General features: G+C 40.6%; 1 protein-coding gene across 6 annotated transcripts in view; it reads right to left on the bottom strand.

Moving 5' to 3' along the window:
- Positions 1 to 2,543: 2,543 nt before the first annotated feature.
- RAPGEF5 (Rap guanine nucleotide exchange factor 5) overlaps positions 2,544 to 20,951 on the bottom strand; it is a 161,370-nt gene continuing 142,962 nt past the window's right edge. For all 6 annotated transcript variants that reach the window (XM_040547900.1, XM_040547901.1, XM_040547902.1 and 3 more), the window contains 5 exons: positions 18,608 to 18,658; positions 17,430 to 17,517; positions 14,213 to 14,277; positions 8,652 to 8,706; positions 2,544 to 5,653 (listed from right to left, as the gene is read on the bottom strand). In XM_040547900.1, coding sequence (XP_040403834.1) covers positions 5,535 to 5,653; positions 8,652 to 8,706; positions 14,213 to 14,277; positions 17,430 to 17,517; positions 18,608 to 18,658 — 378 coding nt within the window. In that variant the 3' untranslated portion in view covers positions 2,544 to 5,534. The remainder of the gene's footprint in view (positions 5,654 to 8,651; positions 8,707 to 14,212; positions 14,278 to 17,429; positions 17,518 to 18,607; positions 18,659 to 20,951) is intronic.

A 20,951-nucleotide genomic window follows, 5' to 3' on the forward strand; every position in this document is an offset into this window, starting at 1 on the left:
ATTCATCCTGGGACTTAAATGCTTTCTCTCTGCTTGCTGTGTTTTTACCAATGGTAAGGACAAGAATTACTCTAACTTGAGGATTCCCCCTGAGGATGCAGGACCAGGAAAGAGTTAGTAACACCCTGCAGAGCAAAGGAAGCTTTCTGAAGCTTTCAAGATGATGCCCCTTTCCCTCCTTCCATAGTCTGCCCGGGATAGGAGAAGGATGGAAGATAATGCTGAAGCCCAGCCAGTTCCCAAAATTGCAGAGTCTGGGATGATTTGTGAACTATGGTGCCTCTGCAAATCACCGGCAGTACAGACCTCCGAGGTGGTGGAGTGAAAATGACAGTGAAAGCTAAAAGCCAGCATACAGACTGCATCATCCCTGACCTCTGAGGCCAGGCACATGCCAAAGCTCACTTTTTCTAGGCTTTCAGGACTTTTATAAAGGTCTTATGCAGTCCACCAGCCTTCCCCCAGCCTGGAGGGAAAGCAGAGGAGAATATTTCTCCCCTTGCTTCAAAGATTGTTTATTTGCTCTGTGTCTGCAGGCCTCCACTGGTATATTAACTGCACTGTGTGATTCTCTGAGCTCTGATAAAACCACGGGTATTTCACGGTATTACAATAGCTACCTGTGTGTGGTGCTGTCAGTGTGACGTGGTGGTCACTGCAGGAGGTGTAAAGGTAGAGTGCTGGAGCCCGAGGAGGTGTCGTTTAACCTGCTGCTTTGGGTTGTGCTGTTTGTGTGCTCAGCTGCCTTCCCCACGGCAGAAGAGAGCGTGACCCAGGGCAGGTGCCCAGTGTGGCAGGGAAACCTGCTGAGATGTGAAACAGCACAAATATTCAGGTTTATTTTTCAGGCTTGGCTCTTTCTTAGACAGAGAAGAGGGAATCACCTCAGGGCAGATAAGTCCTGTTTTGTACAGTTCACCCCAGCAAACTGCCCCCACCTGCTTCCTCCTGCCTTCCCACGGCATCTTAAACTACAAGTTTTTGCCAATGAAGCACTTTTTTGGTTGACAAGAACAAGGAATCCCTTGCCTTAATAGTTCAGCAAGATGGTTTGAAGGAACCACATTTGGAGATCAGCTGCTGAGTGCAGCAGCCTCTTCTTATGGCTCTTCTAGCACAGCTGGAGCTGAGGCACTTGTCCTACAGGTCCTACACATCTCCATGGTCCTGATAGCATGGAAAAGTCTTTAAACATTGTTATAGAACTGTGTCAACATTTTGGGCTTGTACTGTTTCAATTATTCCAGTTGCAATTATTACACACCCTTCTCAGCTATTACACTGGCACACACTTTGTTGATCAAGTTTAAGTTTAGGTAAGGTTCAGCCACTTAGAGGATGCAGTATTGCCTGTTTACAAAGCACTTCAAACAGACATCACACCATAGGTACCAAGTGTTATTTGTGTGTGAAATAGCCAGGTTTGGCCTAGTGGTTCCTACAGTTTATGAGTGGAAAGGATGGAAGGAGCAGACAAGCCTCAGATGTGTTACAGAGCACTCACTGCTCATCACAGGCTCTGACTTTCATACTCCAGACAAGCTGAGAGAAGGGAGAGGAAACCAGAGAAGCAGCAGCAGGGACAAATGATGCGAGGGGAGAGCATTTGCTCCCCTCACTAAGAGGATCAAGTGCTGATAAGCAGACTCCTGGGAATTTGAAGATAGTTGTACTCTTCCCCTCTCCCACAGGGACTTCTCACCGTGGCTCCAGGCCCCTCTTAGACTGTGCGGTGATGATAAGGAACAGCTGAGACCCCATTAATATAATCTCCGCTTCTGAAATCACCTAGTATTTATCAGCATTAGCAAGACCAACCAACCAGAGAGGTACCAGTGGCTCTGAATGGAGCCAGGTTCCCAAGCCAGGCGCACACTGCATACACCTCGCAAACACAGGGAGGGGCTGCAGAACTGAAGAAGTATGAGCATAAAATATTCTGGTTAGGAATAAAAAGGATGTGTGATAGGCAGGAAGGCACAGAGCCCAGTCTTCATTAAGGTAGTTTTTATATTTTGAAAAGCAATATTAAAAAACACTGGAAAATGCAAGATAAATGTAACAGTTGCTTCTACAAGTTTTAACCTTGTATTGCTTGGCCATTTTGACATATAAATTATTGCTTACTAGCTCTCATAAATACACAACACAATTAATATGTACAGAGGCAGACAAGCATGAAATATGAAAAGGAAAACATTGGCAACATTGATTCTGGTAAATCAGATTATTTCATACATACCAGGTCTCATAGCGGTGGATAACTACTAGCTGTAGTCCCTGAGAAGTTAGGTAAATACCTTGATTTGGGGTTTCCTGTTTTATTACTTTTAATGCAAGCTGACAGCATTATGGCACCCAGAGAGAACATAACAGGCAGGTGTTCTTACCTCAGCTCACTGACTTCATCCCAGTATTTCTTAACAGTGTAATAAGATGACAATAAATAGGCTATGCAAATAAATATTACTCTGCTAAAATGTTTAGTATTTACATCTTTCTTTGTAATTTTACAGCCACATATCTTATTGTTTCAATATATTTTTATTTTTTTGCCAGTGTCATGCAAATGCAGTTAACTTCTATCTGAAATGGGGCTAGAATCAAACAAGTAATGGAAGCATCTACATTTGATGCAGCAAAATCACACACCAGAGGTACAGAGTGACCTGGCTTTTTCCTTGGTTTTGTCTAATTACTCTTCCTAGCTACTCATGAAAATATGCGGTATATTTAGCCTCAGGTGTGACTGTGATATACTGAACTTATGGGATTCATGGATTTTATCCACGTAACATAAATGTGCTATTGGGCAAGGATGAACAGTTTAAAAATCACAGTTTTACCTGTGCCGGACCCCAGGAGAGGCTATGTAGTGCCCCTGGCATTTTCACAGGGTTTGTTTCTCCTCCCACCACACCTTCAAAGTGCCTGCCAGTCTGAAGCCCAGCTCTGCAATACTTTAGGTGTTGAAGGAAGACTTTGACAGGCCTTTTTGTTTGTTAGACATATTATTTGGGCTACTTGCCTTTCCTTCAAGGTAACAGTTTTAATACCCATATTTTCAATGTGAAATTGATGCACCAAAGTCGGCCCCTCAGACCATTAAGTCATATTCAAATAATAAAGGCCACTATGAACACTAGTTCTTAAAGTTTTAAAAAATAGTCCAGTTAGCCAGAACTTGGATAACATGCTTAGTGCTGGCTTTGTGCCTTCAAACTGTTTTCATGCCAGCTGTAAGGGACAGACAACACCCGATTCAGTATGAAGTTACAGTGGTGCAGAAAGCAAATGCTCAGGCTGGCTCGAAGCCCACAGGTACAACGTTACCCAACAATTTGCTTCAGCCAGTTTGAACTGGCAGTGAGGAGCCTTCAAGCTGGCTTTAGCATACTTTAAAATCAAAGCCAGAGCAGTTGTCTTTTTTATATATATTTTTTATTTTTTTCCCTCCCTTCTTTCATTTCCTTTATTCTTCTCTGGCACTGCTGCTGCTTCAACAGCAGTAACCACCAGAACTATCACAGAGCTGAATGCAGTGAACCGCAAATACTTTCTTATGCTCCCTCTCCCACAGATTTCAACAAAACAACTTGTGGAATAACATTATAACATATGTGCTAATGCATGCAGTCAAGTCTACATGCAGGCTCTTAAAAATAATGTCGTAGTAATGAGATTTCACAAGGGGGAGCTCAAAAACCAGCAGACAATGCAGGTAATGCAACTAGGGTGGGGATTCAGGGAGTGCTGGAGCCAGAGGAAGAACTGCAACAGAACAAGAAGCAAATTCAACCCATGGTTTGTGTTCTTACACTGCAAAAAGGGAGTCCACTGCAGCTAGTATCCTCATCTGAACAGTTTTGGTCTGTTTGCACAAAAGACTTATTTACAATATGTGCAGTCACATCTACAGAAGAACATAGGAAATTTTTACTCCATGGCCAGCAAGAGTTTATTTTTTTCTTTCTTTTTACTGGGTAAAAAGAAGATTTTTTTTCTTAAAAAAAAAAAAAAAATCATATAGTATTTGATAATAACAAAGTACAAGCAAATACATTTCTGAAACATCTGTTTCCTTTACAATAGATCTATACAATATTTCACAGATGGGAAAACTGAATGCATTCTACAGATTTCCCCCACAGACTACTTATTAAAGCTGCTTTTTAAAAACCCCTTTAAACCAGAGATAACACAATGATGAAGAGCATGCTACTTCAGCAGATCCACATTTCAGTAAAGGAGCATCTTCTTGGAAATCTTCCTCATGTGGAAAACATAGGATAGAGACGGGCAAAGTGGTGCAACGTATCCACCTTCCTGCTCTGCAAAGGGACTGTTACTGCAAGTCTGTGTGTGAACGAGAGTGCCAGGCAGAGCAGCACACATTATTTTGTGTAACTTCTTCATGCTGAAAACCGGAGCTATGGTGACAGTGGTGTGTAGATTTAGGTCAGCTGTAGACAGGACGTTAGAAATGCTGCCTCAGTATGTGCCCAGAAGTACTACTATTAACTACATGAAAATTGGCTAAGGAAAATATGTGAGGTGCACGGAAGCAGGAAGGGACCCAAATGCTGACAGCCTGATGTGTATGCAGGTCGTTACACTGGTACCCTGAAGGGTGTACAGTGCTTTTCTGTAGGAACTGGAAGCTTGTGCAAGTTAGGTGAAATTTTACCTGCTGAAACAGAGCATTTCCAAAAGGTTAGTTAGGAATGTAGGTGAGCCTAGGCATTGCCTCTGAATTGACACAAAGGAGGGTGTAATACAAGCTGAAAAAAAGTAGCTCCTGCCATAACAGTCTATAACTCTTTAGCTGCAGAAGCTAGTACTAAATCTGAGATAAATGAAAAGGAAGAAAGTAACGCATTTTCTGTGTACAAACAATTGTGTCCAGAAACTGCAACAAAAGTGGATTGGCTCCTACAGTGTGTTTTATAAAGCAGATTCTTAAGGGACCATTATAGTATCAACTGTTTACTGACCTCCAAATTGTGACACACTCTTGAAGTTCACATGGTGTGCTGCCTTTTTATATTCCAGTCCTTGGCTGTCCGCAGTTATCCCGAACAAAATGCTCCGGTGGATGCAGGGGAGCTGCCTGGATTGCACAGTATTTTTGGCAACCTTGAATCAGTGAGGTACACACTGCGAAGAATTGCGAACCCCCTTGCTTCATGTTGCTTGCTGCAATGGTTTGCTGCTGTGACACGACACTTCCTTTCTAATACTGGCAGAATCTGCATTGAAAGCTACACTGGACCAAACAATATTTTCACAGAAACCAAGCTCTTGAGCTCAAAGAACACTGCTCCGCTTGGTGACGAGCGGGGATGGCACCAAGCTTGCCTTGCAGCTCTGTGAGCAGCTTCTTTGCTTGCTCTGCCTGATTTTCCTGTGCATGTTGTGTGAGTTACTGATAAAACTCAGTAAACTGTTCTCATATACGGAAGCAACATGCTTGGCATAAACATTCACTTAATTCAAAGTGCTGCAGTTACAAGGTTATACGAAGCTGTGTACGCTCACACGCGCGGCTCTATCCTGTGAGAAAGCTCGAAGAGAGCTTGCTGGTTGTCGATGACATGCAGGTGGTGGACGTATGGCTTCAGTTCATGGTGCTCTTTCGAAGGAACTTCATTGCCTATGGGACAAAGAAAGGGAAGGAATCAGAGAGCTGAGCCTTGCCTGCTGCTCATTTCTGCGTGCCAGCAACCCAAAGGACTTGCAACTTCAGTGCAACCCGTGAGGTAACAGATACAGGAAAGGGGAGGAGGAAGGAAGAAGTAGACAACACCAGCCAGCTGGCACACATCTAGGCATAGCAGGAGGGGTAAGCGGGTGGCAAGACACTGAACTTCCCAAGAGGAAGATGTGCTCCTGCTGGGAGCATGGGCAGCACATCCCCTGCCAGGGCTGTGCAAGAACTCCCTCGTGCTGCTCTGGCAGAGCAACAGGTAACCCCGAGCATGGGTGGGTGATCCAGCCTGTAACTCTTACACAGTTTCAGCACAAATACGTAAGACAGCAGGCCCCTCAGTCATTTCCTTTGGAGCAGGTGAAAGGCAACAGTGCAGCAGACGGATGCTGAAGTTCTTCAAAGCTGCTCTGGCAGGTCCCTGGGTTTTCATCTGTTATGCTTTTGATTTCTGCCTAATAACAGAGTCTTGCTGCTCTTTCATGGGAGCTTATATGGCAAGAGGAATTAGCTGTACAACTTGCATGTTCAAGGGTGGCTTGAATAGCATGTGTTTTCTGCTACAGTTGTTAAGCTTGGCATGAGCTTTTGGGAACTCACTGCCTGTGAAACCTTCCAGCATTGCTGGTGACATTGACGGCAGAGGCAGAAAAGGAAAAGCTAAGTCCATTGCTACTGAGACAGGCAGAGGAAACAACGAGACATTGCCCTCCATTGCTGACTGCTGACAAACTGGTGAAGGCTGAAGAGCTCTGTTCCACTCCTTGTCCTCAGGGAATTTTTAATAACATTACCATAAATTAAAGAAGAAAACCCTCAAAACTCCCCAAACCAATCAGCTTAACTTGCACGCTCTCTCCCTCTCTTTTGTTTCATTATCATCCTTTTTTCCACACTTCCCTGCTACATGAGAACCTTTCCAGGAACCAACCATCCGACTCATTTCTACTGAGCGCTATTTGATGCTATGCAAGTAACATGGGATGTCAAAGCAGCAGCTTCTGCATGCAGCTGCTAATGGTGTTCCTGGGAAGCTATTTTTAGGAGCTATTTCTGAGCACCTATCTGACTTCAGAAATGTGGACAGGACAATGTGATAAATCTGTGTCAGAATATATCAGTGACCTTTCTGGTCCTAGGGAATAGATCACAGCAGCTGTGCTGGATGTATTGAGAAACATTTGTATTTCTCATTAACACCTGAAATTACAAAAAGCTTCAACTGTGTTATTTGTTCAGGCTGCCTTGCCTGATTTTGGAAATGCTATTATTTGTTTTCAGGATATAAAAGCATTATTTCCATTAAAAATGCATTTCAGTCTTGCTTGAAACCTAATCAGCTTCTGATCCAGAAAGACACTTACTAGACATGATACAGTTCATAAACAATAATATTCCTTGCTTGGCTTTGTTTGAATTCTTTCCTACAGTAAGATGCCTGCTGCTCTCAGGCCAATCTGGGAGTTGATGCAGTAGAAAGATTCACATTCCTGAGAGCAAAATAAGCCCACTAGAAAAGGAAACTGTCCATAAAGTCTCAATAAATATTCAGTGAATTCATTTCATGCCTAAACGAATCTAACAAAAAAAAAAAAAAAAAAGTGTGCCTACAGGGATATCTGTATAAGCTGCTTTTTAATGCCAGCTTCACAATAAATCAAGTCTGTGGTAAAATAAAATAACAATCGTGCACTTCAAACTACCAGATTATATGATAAATCTCAGGTATTAACCTTAGATTTATGTTGCAACACTTACAAAACCACTCATAAAAATAAAATAAAAAAAAGCAAAGATGAGATGAAAGCTTTGCAAAGAAACTGCAAAAAAATTCACCTCATTATAAGGAACCAATGCTATCATTTTATAATGCCAAATAAAAGGCATTCTAACTTATAGAGATATGGGTTGGATTAATCATTATTTCCTTCAGTTTCTGGTTTAACAGAAGAAAAACAAAAAAGTGTGTCATTCTTCCTCTTCCATTCTTTCTCTCTGTATGTATTAAAATAACACAAAACCCATAACAGTAAGCAACCTTTCTTTTTTAAAAAAGTCAGTGCATATGCAAGTAATTTTATAGAAAAAAAAGTATTCAAAAATCTTAATAGTACCTTTAGTTCTCCAAGGTAAATGTATTTATCCACTTTTTTTTTTTTTTTTTTGTCAGAGTCTGTGCTGCCAGCTGCTGAAAATACAGCTGCAAAGAAGACGATTCAAACTCTTTCTCTTTAACCATGAAAATCCCACATTCATGCTACAGTACAGTTCTGAAGCTCTTTGGAAAAGACGTTTTAGTGGCCCCAGTAAATTACATGTTCAGTGTGTTTGGCTTAAAAGTGGCTCTAACCACTTCCTAAAGAAGTGTGGTGTTTGTCCCCCTCTTGTGTTTAACCTCTCTGCAGAGAATGAGAACTGCTGAGAAGGAGAAAAACAAGGTTTCTCCTCTGTTAGCAGCAGAGGAAAGCAAGCTGGGGTCTTCTAACATGGGCCCTTAGGGTTTGATCCTCTGGTGTCTAATGCTTCTGTGGTGTCAGTCTCTTCAGAACAGACTGAGGTAACTGAGTTATAGCTGGGAAAATGAGAAACAGCAGCCTCCTTTATTAAGTGTAGTTTGCACATCTATACTTGTATCTTGTTTTACTGTTCCCAGTATTTTGGAAAGATAGTAATTTTTGCAGGAAAATCATTTTTATAAAAAAATCTAGAAGTGCTCTACAAACATTTTGTAAAGTAAAACTTTATCCAACTATGGTTACTGCTGCTTTGGCCTTCCAAAAATCACATCCCCTCTTGCCAGTTACTTAAATAACTGGCAATAATGTTTTGCTGCTGAAATAAAGCAAAGCAAGTGGAAAGAAAGAACGAAAACAAACAAAACAGAAAAAACAATCACCCTCAAGTCTGTAAAAAGGCAAACCAAGTAGGAAATCTGGCTACTCACCAAACTGGTTATTTCTGCAATGTCTCAATGATCGAACAGTATCTGCAATCATGTGCTGCAAAGACAAGACAGATAAAACATCAGTGCAAAAATCTGAGATGGCTTCTGTTATTAGGAAATCCTGAAAAATCTCCTCGCCTTACCATGTAAAGCAAAAATCAACTGTAGTAAAGTAGTAAAAGAGGACAGTGGGGGAACAACAGAAAGGCTACCCTGCTCTCTGGCTCAGTGGTAATATATGATGAAACAAGGTTAGTTGAGGAGGTCTTTATTGGTATTGCACAGATTAAATGAGAACAACTCCCAAAGAGCCCATGGAAAGCAGTAATGAAAAACAGCCGTACAATTACTTATTTTTTGTTCCCGTGACTTTTATTAAACTGAAAAGCTACAGGAGGGAAGTTGTGTGGATTAGCTGGGTATTTCTGCATTCAACTCCTGTCTTTAGTGCACTGTCCACGGCTTCCAGTATTCTGCAACCTCTCCTGTATCCACGTGTTATTTAATTGGGCTGCAAGCTCTCTGTCACCCAGCCAAAACCTCAGCATATATCCATACACTGCCTAGCACGAGCAGGTCCTAGTATCAGTTAGGCAGTTTTCTGTAGTATGATAACCAACATACAAAAATAACAGCCTACCTCCCAGATAGAGCAAGCACCCTGACATCTCCATAGACGTTTTCCAAAGAATGGCATACCATTTAAAAAAAGCTGTTGCTAACAGGAATATATTATCCTCTTGCCCCCCAAAAGGAGAATTTTGTCCCATTTCGCCAGAACAAAGTATAAGCACAATAAATGACTTGGAACCTTCCACACTCACAAGATACCTGCCTATAGAATAGGGAACAAAAAGCATTCCTAGGTAATTAGAACAGCAAGTTGCATTGCGGAAGAACATAAGTAATAATGAACCAGTCTTCCCCTATGTGCCTCTAAGAATGATGTATTTTTTAATTTACTGGGCTTTCCAACCAAAGAAGAAAGATTTTAATGCTCTGAGAAAATGAAGTCCTGGAAAAATGAAATGTAAAGTCAGAATACCATTGTAAAAAATTTGACTTTTGGTCTGAACAAAGCATTAATGATGGCTTTGCATGGTTCTTCAAGATTTGACTCCAGAATTCACCTTCAATTGATCCTGGAACAAAAAATATCTTTAAACTTGAACTTTAATTCTTCTTTCTAATCCATAAATCAGAGGTAAGAAAGAGTAAGAAAGATGCATTTGTAGTTGTCAACTTCTTCCCATTTAGCGTGGGGCCATGTACAACGTTTCAGCAGCTATTTATATTCAGATTCCCTCATGGTAGAATAATTAAAGCCATCTTTGTATCATTGGTTACAGAATCATAATTCATCTGAAAGACTGCTGCAACTGCCATACGGTAGTGCCACAAGTACTGGAAACATCTTTCCTTGGCCATTCACTGGAAGAATATCATGGTAGTGCAGGTAGGAAATTCAGGCTACATGGGAGATTTCTCTTCAGTGCTTCTTAATACACTCCTGCAAGTATTTTTCCTCCCCTGAGTTACAAATATCTATCCATTTTACAGTTCCAACAAATCATAACTCATGATATATGGTTTACTTTGATACGGCATTTATTTAAAACATTGCCATTTTACTGTTCTTCTGAGGTACAGTAAATTTTGGATGTTCACTTAGATTACGCAGAGGAAATAAAAGGTTTAAGTCTGGTTTCACATTCAGGCTCAGGTCTTCAGCCTATGAAAACTGGAACTGTTCAGTACAAGTCAGCAAAGTATACACATTTTCACTAGATTTCACCCATAAATTTGTTGAGGCATTACTCTTATTTATTTATTTAATTGCTTTAGTGATAGAAAAGTGAAAACATACAGAATTTGGCCAACAACTTCTCACCAAATCTGATCACTAATTTAAGCAAATTGCTTAACTGCTCATTGCAAAACTGTTGATAGTGTTCTCAGATCTCCCTCAAAAATAAACAGAGGTGGAACAGATTACCTGTCCTCGGCAAAATATGTTTAAGATCAGAATAACATAGAACAGCTCATCTCTCAACGCTGAGAGAGTAGCTTACAGAATTCCTCCGCAGGAAAGCTTATCACAGGAAAAACAGCTTTAATGGAAACTTCATATTCAGTGGATCAATTTTTAAAATATATTTTTGCTACGTGTTGTGCTTCATTTGCCATGCAATCACGCAATCTCTTGTGCTGATGTTCTTGCACCGATTATAATGAAGTTCCCAAGAGATGTCCTTCATGGTCAATAGTGCAAGTATTGGGAAAGCTACAACTTCCACCACTGCTGCCGCTCTGATATTTTTAACATAGAAACATAGAATGTTTTTCATAATTTTTAGCTGCTACCCTTTGAATCTAGCTTCTAGAAGTAAGAGAAACCCCCGTTACACACACACTGTCATTCTTTGCTGCTTCTTTTATCAGTCAGTGTGGGGTCCATCCCAAGATAGCTTCTGAAGGTGATGCTCTGGTGGTGAAGAACCTATTTGTGTAACACTCTATTAAAGCAGAATCCCAAATCTCTCTTCTTTACTAGCCCAATTAGAGCCTCTGTCCATTTCCAACTCTCTGGGATCCAATTGTAATACAGAAAATCGGCTTATTCATCTGCAAAGTAAATGCTATTTCCTGACTGTTTAAACAGATGCTTGCGTACCATTAGTGTGATGAATAACACATTTCTTGTGGGTTTTCAGCCTCCCAGCTACCTAGAATCATTAGCACTCTTTTAACTGATGATAGCAAAAGCTCAGTCTTGGGAATTGTAGATGTATTTGGGGCGTGGGGGAGGTTGAAATTCTTCAGCTGTATGTACAGTTCTCACTGCTGAAGATACTATGTAAGATGGCATTATCTAAAATGGTAATGGCCACTGACGTGTATTAGAGTTTGTTGAAGTGTATCTAAGACATGTCATTGTTAAAATATGGGTGATGGCTCCTTACTGAAAAAACAAAAATTGAAGCCACAATTCAGTGAAACAGCTCAGTAAATCTTCAGATGTAACGGTATAAGACTGTATTTTCATTTATAGACGAAGAGTGTATGGTACTAAATAGTGATCTAACTCTATTGTAGAGTTTACCCAACATCAAGTTAAACAAACCACTGCAATCCTTTCAACTTTTGCTATTACTGGGTAACATTCCAAAGACAAAAGATCATTTCTTTTTCTACTCCTTGCAAATTCTTTTCTTTATATTTTGAATTAACTTTGTCTTCATTGCAATCATGTCATGTCAAATCAAGTTCAGTCATGGTAGGATTTTGTGGCCATGATGGCCTAAGAATATAAAATAAGCAGGGACTGTACTAAGAGATTATATATTTTATTAAACCTACTGATTTTGTTGGAAAAAACAATGGTTCAGACTAACAAGTCTTACTTCAGGTCAAGTGCTTAATGCAGACCTGAAATATTTCAAAAGTACTGACTCGAATGAAGACATAATAAACTGTCTTTGCTTTGAAATTCATAAGCAGAAACTCTACACATTTATGACGGTGAGTAAGTTCCTTCCCCAAAGCAGTAATCTGCTATGGTAGAATGATTCTTTTCTTCTTTTTCTGCAACAGCAAATATGCAGGTGAGGTTCTGCAGCTTGACCCAAACTAAGCAGGAGTCAATGTCAACACTAATTTTTCTCAAGCAGTCAGAAAGTGCTCAGCACAGTAATAAAACGCCAGAAAAGACTTTCTTCACTGGGACAAAGCCTTTACAAGTAGAAAAGAAACATGGACATATACATGGTGATGTGTGAAGCGTCTTGTTAGTACATTCATGCCCAGAGACTAAATACCTTAGAATCCAAATGAACCAGTGTGATACATATACTGTCTGAGTTTCCACTACACCCCGATTTAAATTTCTTCTAAGCTTCCACTTCTGTAGCTTGCACTATTGTCTGTATTCATATGTACACAGGGCTTGGGACAACCATGAGACAACACGTTCCCCAGGGCGTGATCTGACTAACAATTTGGAGGAAGTGTCAGTGTTAGCAACCTTCACCCCACCACCATCACACAGACTCTTCCCCCATTTAAGATGCCCATTTATCCTTTTGCATCAAAAAGGTGAAATCCTGGCTCACTGAAGTCAATTAGCAAAGATCCCACCACCTCTGGAGACACAGTGGGGACAGGAAGGATAAGAAATCTTACCAAGCAAGCCCAGCACGCATTAAATGTATACGTGACATTAAACAAACAAACAAACAAACAACAAGGTCTGGCTAAGACTGAAATAAGAATCATATCCTACATATCCACTAAATTAATATATGGGCCAGTGGGGGGATTTCAGTAACAATTATTGTGCATCAAGGGCTAGTTTAATTTACATGTTAATTGGATGTACTTCCAAGAGGCAATGAAGAAGAACATGCTAATGAGTTTTATGCAAACACCTAAAGGTCAAACAGTTAATGGACTTGGGACAAGGAAACCTTTCATTAAATGCAAATCAGTGGTCTCCTAAACTCTGCAACAAGAAAAGGTACAAGAATCAAATAGAAAACAAGAAAAGAGGATCTCAGGTTCAAAAGACAAAGCCTACATCTGCTTTTAGGTTGAAAGACAATGTATATTATGATAGGATGTGAAAAAAAAAAAAAAAAGTTCAACATCTAGCTCATGAATAACTCCCTGTTTGCATGTTCATTCTTGAACAAGTGTAAACACATGGAGAAAATACATAGCAACAATTCCCCAGGAACAACCATCTGGACTCGTAGTCCCATGGCACATCTAGAGCAACCAGGAAGAACATTTTGGTTTCTTGATCAAATAGGCCAGCCGAACAAAATCAAAGCTTCTCCATGCCAACACTGCTCTGATGTGTAAGCTATGGTTTTCAGTGCTACAGAAGTGTTATCAACAAAGAACTAGAGCAAATGAAAGAAATCAAAACTCCATCTGGAATATCATGCCAGCATAGGTGTCATGTCTAGAGTAGATGTACACAAAGACACAAAGCTATTAAGTTGCCTTCTATATAACAATTAATATAGTGATATGTACAGTCAGTTTAATTCACATTTTAGGCATTAGTATCTTCATCATCTAACCTAGACCAAAAATTTTACTTTAATTTGAGATCCCTGGAATTAGCGTACCAGGCACTAGTGTTGAACTAGACCTACATTTTCTATGGTGCCTTGAGAAAACAGAAAACAACTCAGAGAGAGCTCAAACAGGTGGACTTAACTGAGGAGAAACAGTCCACAAGGTGGTGTAAAGGAACAGGTCTCTTTGGGAAGGAACTGAGTGGCCTGTGTGGCACTGACGCTGGATACCACTGGCTTAACTATTTTACAGGACAAAAGCAGGGAGGAAGGAATGAGAAGAGGAGCAGAGGAAGGAGGCAGGGCGGTTCAACTGTTGGCTGTTTTATCCTGTTTGCTCTTTGAAGCAGCAGAGCTAACCTCTGTTTACTTCCTCTTCTTTCACTCACAAGAAAACCTTTTAGTCTTATAAGTGGGGGAAAGGGAAGAAGAGAATGAGAATTTCTATGAAAAACAGGAACGACAAAATTAACTTACCAGTTTTTCAAAATTAACAAGGTTATCCAGAAATGTTTTATTTCCTTCATGGATGAATGTTACATCTGAAAAAAAAATAATAGTAAGGGAAAAGAATTATTTTTCATGGCTTTGTGGTTCAATATGAAGAAATAAAATGACTAAAAGGAAAAAGAAAAAAAAAAGAGGAAAATATCCCACTAAGGATTGCCACAACACCTTACAAAAAGGGAACAAAAGCTTGACATAATTAGAGACATTACATACATATGGTAATAAGAGGATTTTCAAGTGAGAGCCCAGATTTCTTCCTGTTCTCTGCACCCTCGGGATTTATCCAGCCACACTACCCATAGCTGTGCCCAGGCTGGGGCTGGCCGGTCCCTGAGCCCAGAGCTCCAGAGGGGCACAGCTACCAGGCATGGGGTCAGCTCTGACACCCCTTCATCTCTCTCCATTGGGCACCATGACTCTGAAGTCCCCACAGAGATGTGGACTACAGCAGTGGCCAGCCAGTGAGGTTAAACACAAGCGACTAAACTGGAGCTGAAAGCCTAGGTTGGAGTAAGCATTGTGGCTAGGCAAACCCTAGGGAGTTAAAAGACTCTTACACAGCATTGTTGGAGAGAATTTGCAAAGGTAAAAAAAAGGTCAGTGAGAGGAAAAGGAAAAGGTCTATATTTGTATCCAGGAAGGGAACTGAACACACTGTAATGAACTGGACGGGGAAGAAAAAAATAAAAATTAAAAAATCAGGTAAAACAAACATTGTGAGGTTAAGATTACAATTAAAACTGTAAGCGGAGGTCATTTTTTTTTCCATTTTTCTTATGCCTGCTAGGACACAAAGCAATACCTGCCTCAGACATGAAATCCCGAGGTCATGGGCAGACTCACCATGGGGACTGAAACTCTGCCTCCAGTGGTGCATCCTCTGGGTAACAGAAGTACTAGCGGGGACACCACCATCATCCATACCCCCTTATCACCTCCCTCCTGCTTTAGCTGCGCACCGCATGGATGCACATGTACCTACGAGGACCAGGAGCAGCCAGCACTGATTTAACAAGATGGGACTCTGACACCATTACTTCATAAGTCACAGCTCTCTCTCTGCTGAGGTGCCAACCTCCAGTACACCAATGTAACTGCCCATCTCAGCATTTCCCTGTGTGCATCTCCAGGACTCCTTCTCATGTCCACTTGGTCCCCAAGCTGAGTGCTAGTTTTGGGTGGGTTTAGGACAGGAACCTGCAGCTGACACTGGGGGTTGCTTTACCATCTCCCCCATCCTACCCCAAAACAGCCAACCGGATTTATTTCCTTTTCTTTCAAAGATTCGCTCTGTGCCTGAGGGAGATTTTGTAATTGCTTAGAATGAAATGTTAATGGCTCAATATGAGGTTGGAAACCCGAGGCTGGGACTCATTAAGCAGAGCTCTGCCTGAGGGGTGATGGGGAGCTGGGATCTGCTCAGGGACTCCTGAGCAAGTGGGGCAAGCATGGGGGTACGCTGGGCATGCCTTCAGCTCCTCTCTGCTTCTGGGTGGGACCCTAAAAAATCAGAGGGGAAGGAGGGAACAGGACCATCTGCACCTCCTCCACTTTTGGGGCACCCAGGAAAAAGGACAGGGAAAGGACACAGCTTCAGGAACAGGCTGGCAGGCAAGCATTACTTGTCTCTGTATCAGTGCAGTGAAAAAACGTCACTTCTAATGAGGAACTTCTACTGGAAGCAGAAATTTCCAGACAGCTTTTTAAGTCTGTGACTGCAATGGATATCTCTCAGGGTGGAAGGAACAGAAATTTGCTTTGCGGCCAACAACTAAGAGTCTAGATAAATTCAGTGGAGCAGAAAATTGCATCTGAGCTATGTTGTAATGGTACAACACAGCATTTTATTGCATATTTGAAAAATCTACCTGATTTTCTAATGCTGTCTGTGCTGTAAGAGAGCTCTGCATTTAAATTTAATTAACTTTAAAAGTACACTCTGAAGTTATTTTTCATAATTAGTGAAAGATTTTTACTGATCTTAATTTTTTTCTTGAAACTACTTTTCTTCCTCCTGTGTTGAAATACAGTAATTTGTTGACTTATTAATGATTTCTGTGCTATTGATGCTTATTTTATTGGTCCTGTAAATAATTTTAATCCAAACATGTTTGATACAGAATATAGTCATAGGTACTGTACAATGCATTGAGAATTACCAACCTGGGCAACATTTCCTTATGGATCACTGTATTGAAGAAGCTTACTTTACCATTTTGCAGTCGCCTTGTTATATCCAACACACTTTAGAGACATGAGAGCACTCTGCATGAATGCACTTATAAAAACCCGTGCGTTTTTATACCCTGTATTGCAGCGCTGAGCAAACATCATTGCTACACGTTACTTGTTTATGTTTGCCTTCTTTTGAAGTCTTGATAATTGTATCTATCAGAATTTATGCAAACTCCTTTGATGCGTGCAAAGAGCCTTATGGCTCCCAAACTGTCACCAGCTTGTTTGGAGAACTGTCTTCAAATATTTTAAACCTGCAGCAGTAGCAGGTTAGCATAAACAGCCTAACAAGAACACTTTCAGAATACAGGACTAATCAAATGAATTTGTCATGTTCAAGACAAGACGATTAATAATTAATGACACTGAGATAATGGAGTATTTGAAATACGTGCCACTGAATTAGCTGCCCATCTCACTGCATTAAGCAAGCAGTTTTATCACATCTCTCAGACCTATGGGAGGCTTGACAACCTTCTGCTCTCAGGACAGAAGGAGGGGATAGATCCTGTTCTCTGTAGCTTTACAAAATCAGTAACACCAGCCAGTTTTGCTTCAAGGAGGCCAGGCAAACCCTTCCAACAGCAGCGTGACCACGGCTTCTTGCATGCATGCAGGCTGCAGGACCCGTGGCACTGCTGTCTGCCTGCTAGCCTCAAGGGGACGCGACCACAGCCACTGCAGGCTGCTCTGCCCATGCCTGCTGGGGAAAGCACTGCCATTTGGAAACCTGTGTGAAAAATGCCATTTTTCCCATCTTAAAAAGCAGCTGTGTTTATTATTATCAAGACCGAGAGCTATCTTGTAGGTATCCTCGTGTCTGCCACACACATCATAATCCCATGTGAAGGAAAAATCACCTTATAATTATATTAACTAACCGTCACAAATTTCTGTACACGCACTGGCATGAGAAAAAAAAAAAAGAGCAGACAAGCTTCAACAATACCTTTCAGAAGTAAGGGCATGAAGGGAATTTTCGGAGATTTCATTTTCTTGAATGCATCTCTGTAAGCTTTGTGATTCAGAGAAGGGTCCTACAAAACCATTTGGGTAATAGAGAGAAAAATCAATAGGCTATAAAAAGAGCAATTCTAAATACATTATCGGCTTACGATCTGAACATGACTTAGATATAAAAAGGTTTCTTTGGGAAACGAGGTAGATAAAGGTTTTCTAAATTAGGTGACTTACTAAACTGAACAGGAAATGTAAACAATGAAAACAACAAAAGCAATTATGTTCCTCCAGATGAAACAGTTCTAAAAATGGAGTAAGCTGCAGAACAGATTCGCTTTGCTCTATGATTTCCCCACAAATTTCTATTATCAAAATCTCTGCAGCTTATTTTCCAGCATAGAATATACCTTCGGAATGTATTGCCGATTAATTTCTTCTTAAAAAGCAAAACACCTCCTTCCTTGCTCCCTCTCCCCCCAATAACCACGAAACAAAACTCCCTAATCTCGGATCAAAGGAACATATTGGACATTGTCAAAGAAAATAAGAGACTATGTTTCAGCGGTGTTGTGTAATTCAAAAACTCATCAAGATTTCCACTATAAACAAGCAGTTTTGTACACCAGCTCACAGACAATCTTGAAAACACGTTAATTAATAAAGGACTCAAAGTGCAAAAGCATGACAATTGTTAAAGGCTGGATTTCATGCTCCCCGCACTAGGCAGCGATCTCACGAGGCATCCAGCTCCCTGGCAGCCAGAGGAAACACTTGTTTACTCAGCTTTGATAATGGTGACAAAGATCCCAAGCCTCTGATTTTTTATTTTTTTAACTTTCTAAAGCTATCCTCCTTGTCTCCTGATCTGCAGCACATTTCTTTGGATAGAGGACGATTAACCACCAGAGCAACAGAACAGTTTCCAAACTGGTACTGGTGGACTAGCAATATGTGCCTCTCTCTGCCTTTCCTCCAGCTGTCAGGAACAGGGCCTGTTTCTTTTTTGGAGACCACCTCTGAGCTCTGGAGAGCTTTGTGGCCTATGGAAAACCTCAGATGTGACATAACCAAGTTCCAGCTCCAGATAATGACAGGAGGTCTTAAATTACAAAGAAGGATGGCAAGTAAAGACAAGCAACTCTGTTGGGCTGTTATCACTGTACTTACTGTCAAGCTTTCCAGTTCAGTGAAAAGTTTCTTGAACTTCCCAGGAATTTTCTGAAGTGGGGAACACAGAGAAAAAACAGAAAATTTGAATTTAAAAAGGTAGAAAAATGTTTTGTTTTGTTTTGTTTTCCATGAGACTGATTTTTTGCACTTCCTCAGGCAGTTGCCTCTGCTCCTCAGCTCCAAATACCCTACTTGCAGACCTGAACATAACGCCTGTGCCTGCAGCCTCACTTCCACACCCTCACCATTCTTCTACAAAAAATGCATGTTAGTAGCCATTTTTATTTTCTTGCCCAGCCTTCATATCTGTTGCATTTATCAAGACAGAAATAGTAGCACTGACTGAGGATTCAGATTCTGTAATCACAACCAGGTTAAATATTCTTTTTGTAATTGCTCTCTCTCTCTAAACTATGGGCTCTGGAAATGAATAGGCATAACACTCAGTGCTGTTCAATACACCGCCCTGGTGCTTACCCATGGTATTCCATGCTGCTCTCAGAGAACGAGAACTTCCCTTAAAAAATGAGTACCCCACCTCTGAGGTCTCATCCTAATCCCACAGGGAATTGCACAAAATGCCCTCCTTGGGAGCTCAGGTACAACATAACTTCTTCCTTCATCCCCTATATGCTAATGCCTGCTCTATTCCACAAGCATCCACAATCTAAGATGCATCAATGGATTCACCTCATACTCAAAGCAATTGTTGTTGTTCAATTTGAATTTTGCTGCTGGTATTTCAGACTTGAAGAAAGGTGTGTGGACCTGAATGTTTGTTTTTTTTTTTTTTTTTTCAAACTACACTGGTTAGCTCCAGTAGCAGATATCCCCTTACTACAAATCCTGCCTTGCCTGTGTACTTAAACCCCAACAGCCACAATGACACTACCAAAGAGATTTAGAACAATTAAGATTAAGTGGATGAGCTGTACGATTAAAATGCTAAGATAACTGAATGTGGAATTGCAATTGCACATTTTTAATATCTTCAATCAGTGAATCTTAGGCTCATTAAAACACTGCATAGTGTGGAAAAAAAGTAGAATATGCTCAGGGTATATTACTTGTTTAAGAATTCAAGTGCAGAACCAATATAGTTTAGTGTGTAAATTGTTGCTTAAATTTAGGTGGCTTCATTTACATGTGTAAGTAATTATAATTAATTTATAAACATTGCTCTACTTTTTAGAAGTCACATTACTAATGCAAATAACCTTCTGCTTTTGAAATTTCCAGTGCAGTAAATTTTTATAAAAAACACATGCAACTTCATAAATATTTTACACACAGGAACTTGACATATTTACAATGATACATATGCAGAGGCACTCCCTGTTCAGACAAGCAATACATTTTGTTCTTCCCAGAGAAGAACATCCGTGGCGCCTGATTTTCAGAGGGGTCTCACCACGCTAGAGAGCTCTGTGTGCTTGCAGGCTGGAGACACTTATACCACTGCCACCTGTATTTAGTCCCTTCCACACTCTTACCAAAGCCCAAAGAAAAGGGATGAAGTCAACCCATAAGAGCAGGCAAGGGCAAATGTTCCCTGGTGGGCAAGGCATTTTAGGAGCTGGAGAAACAAGGGATTTCTGTATTGTTGTCCTCAGGTGTGTATCTTTTTCTAAATTTTTTGCTTTATATGTTATTTAAAATAGCCTTGCTTATCCAAGTCCCTGTAAACTCTATCCCAAAGCAGCAGTCATTGCCCTCATTTCTCTACATGCCAACATCACTGACATACACGGTGATGTTTTCACATGCATGATTTCAGCTAATAGGGAAAGACTGCACTGGACTGTGTTAAATAGCTTTGTGACCCTTCAACGGCCACTGGGTTTCAGCTGCTGGTGCTCAAGGGCATCTGCAACAAAGGAGATCACAGCTATTCTTTTTTACTTTGTGTTACAGGTTCATGTTTTTTGAGTACTGCCCACTTGTGGTGCTAGGTGGGTGGCAAGGGATAAGATTTCTCTGCATATTACATTAAATGACTTCTTCCTCCATTTTAGTTTCATCAGCAAAGATATATATACCTTGAATAAATGAAATTATTCCATAATAAGGTATGCTTTGTTTAGAACCAATCTTATAAGACTTTCTGTTCTGACATATGCTTAAAATGCTAAGATAATGTACCTGACTTCCCCCCCCATCCACACGCACACCCCTCTTCCACAAATGGGTAAGATCTCCTTGCTTTGCTCTTATTTAAAAGCTCTGGAAAGGTACATTTCGTTTTATTTGAATGGCTGTGTACCTACGGCTTCAGGTCACAGTAAAGTTTCTTTAGTGGCACTTGTCCTCTGTTAGATTTCAGCATGAAAAACAAATAATT

This window comes from Cygnus olor, chromosome 2 (genome assembly GCF_009769625.2).
Source record: "Cygnus olor isolate bCygOlo1 chromosome 2, bCygOlo1.pri.v2, whole genome shotgun sequence".
Taxonomy (NCBI): domain Eukaryota; kingdom Metazoa; phylum Chordata; class Aves; order Anseriformes; family Anatidae; genus Cygnus; species Cygnus olor.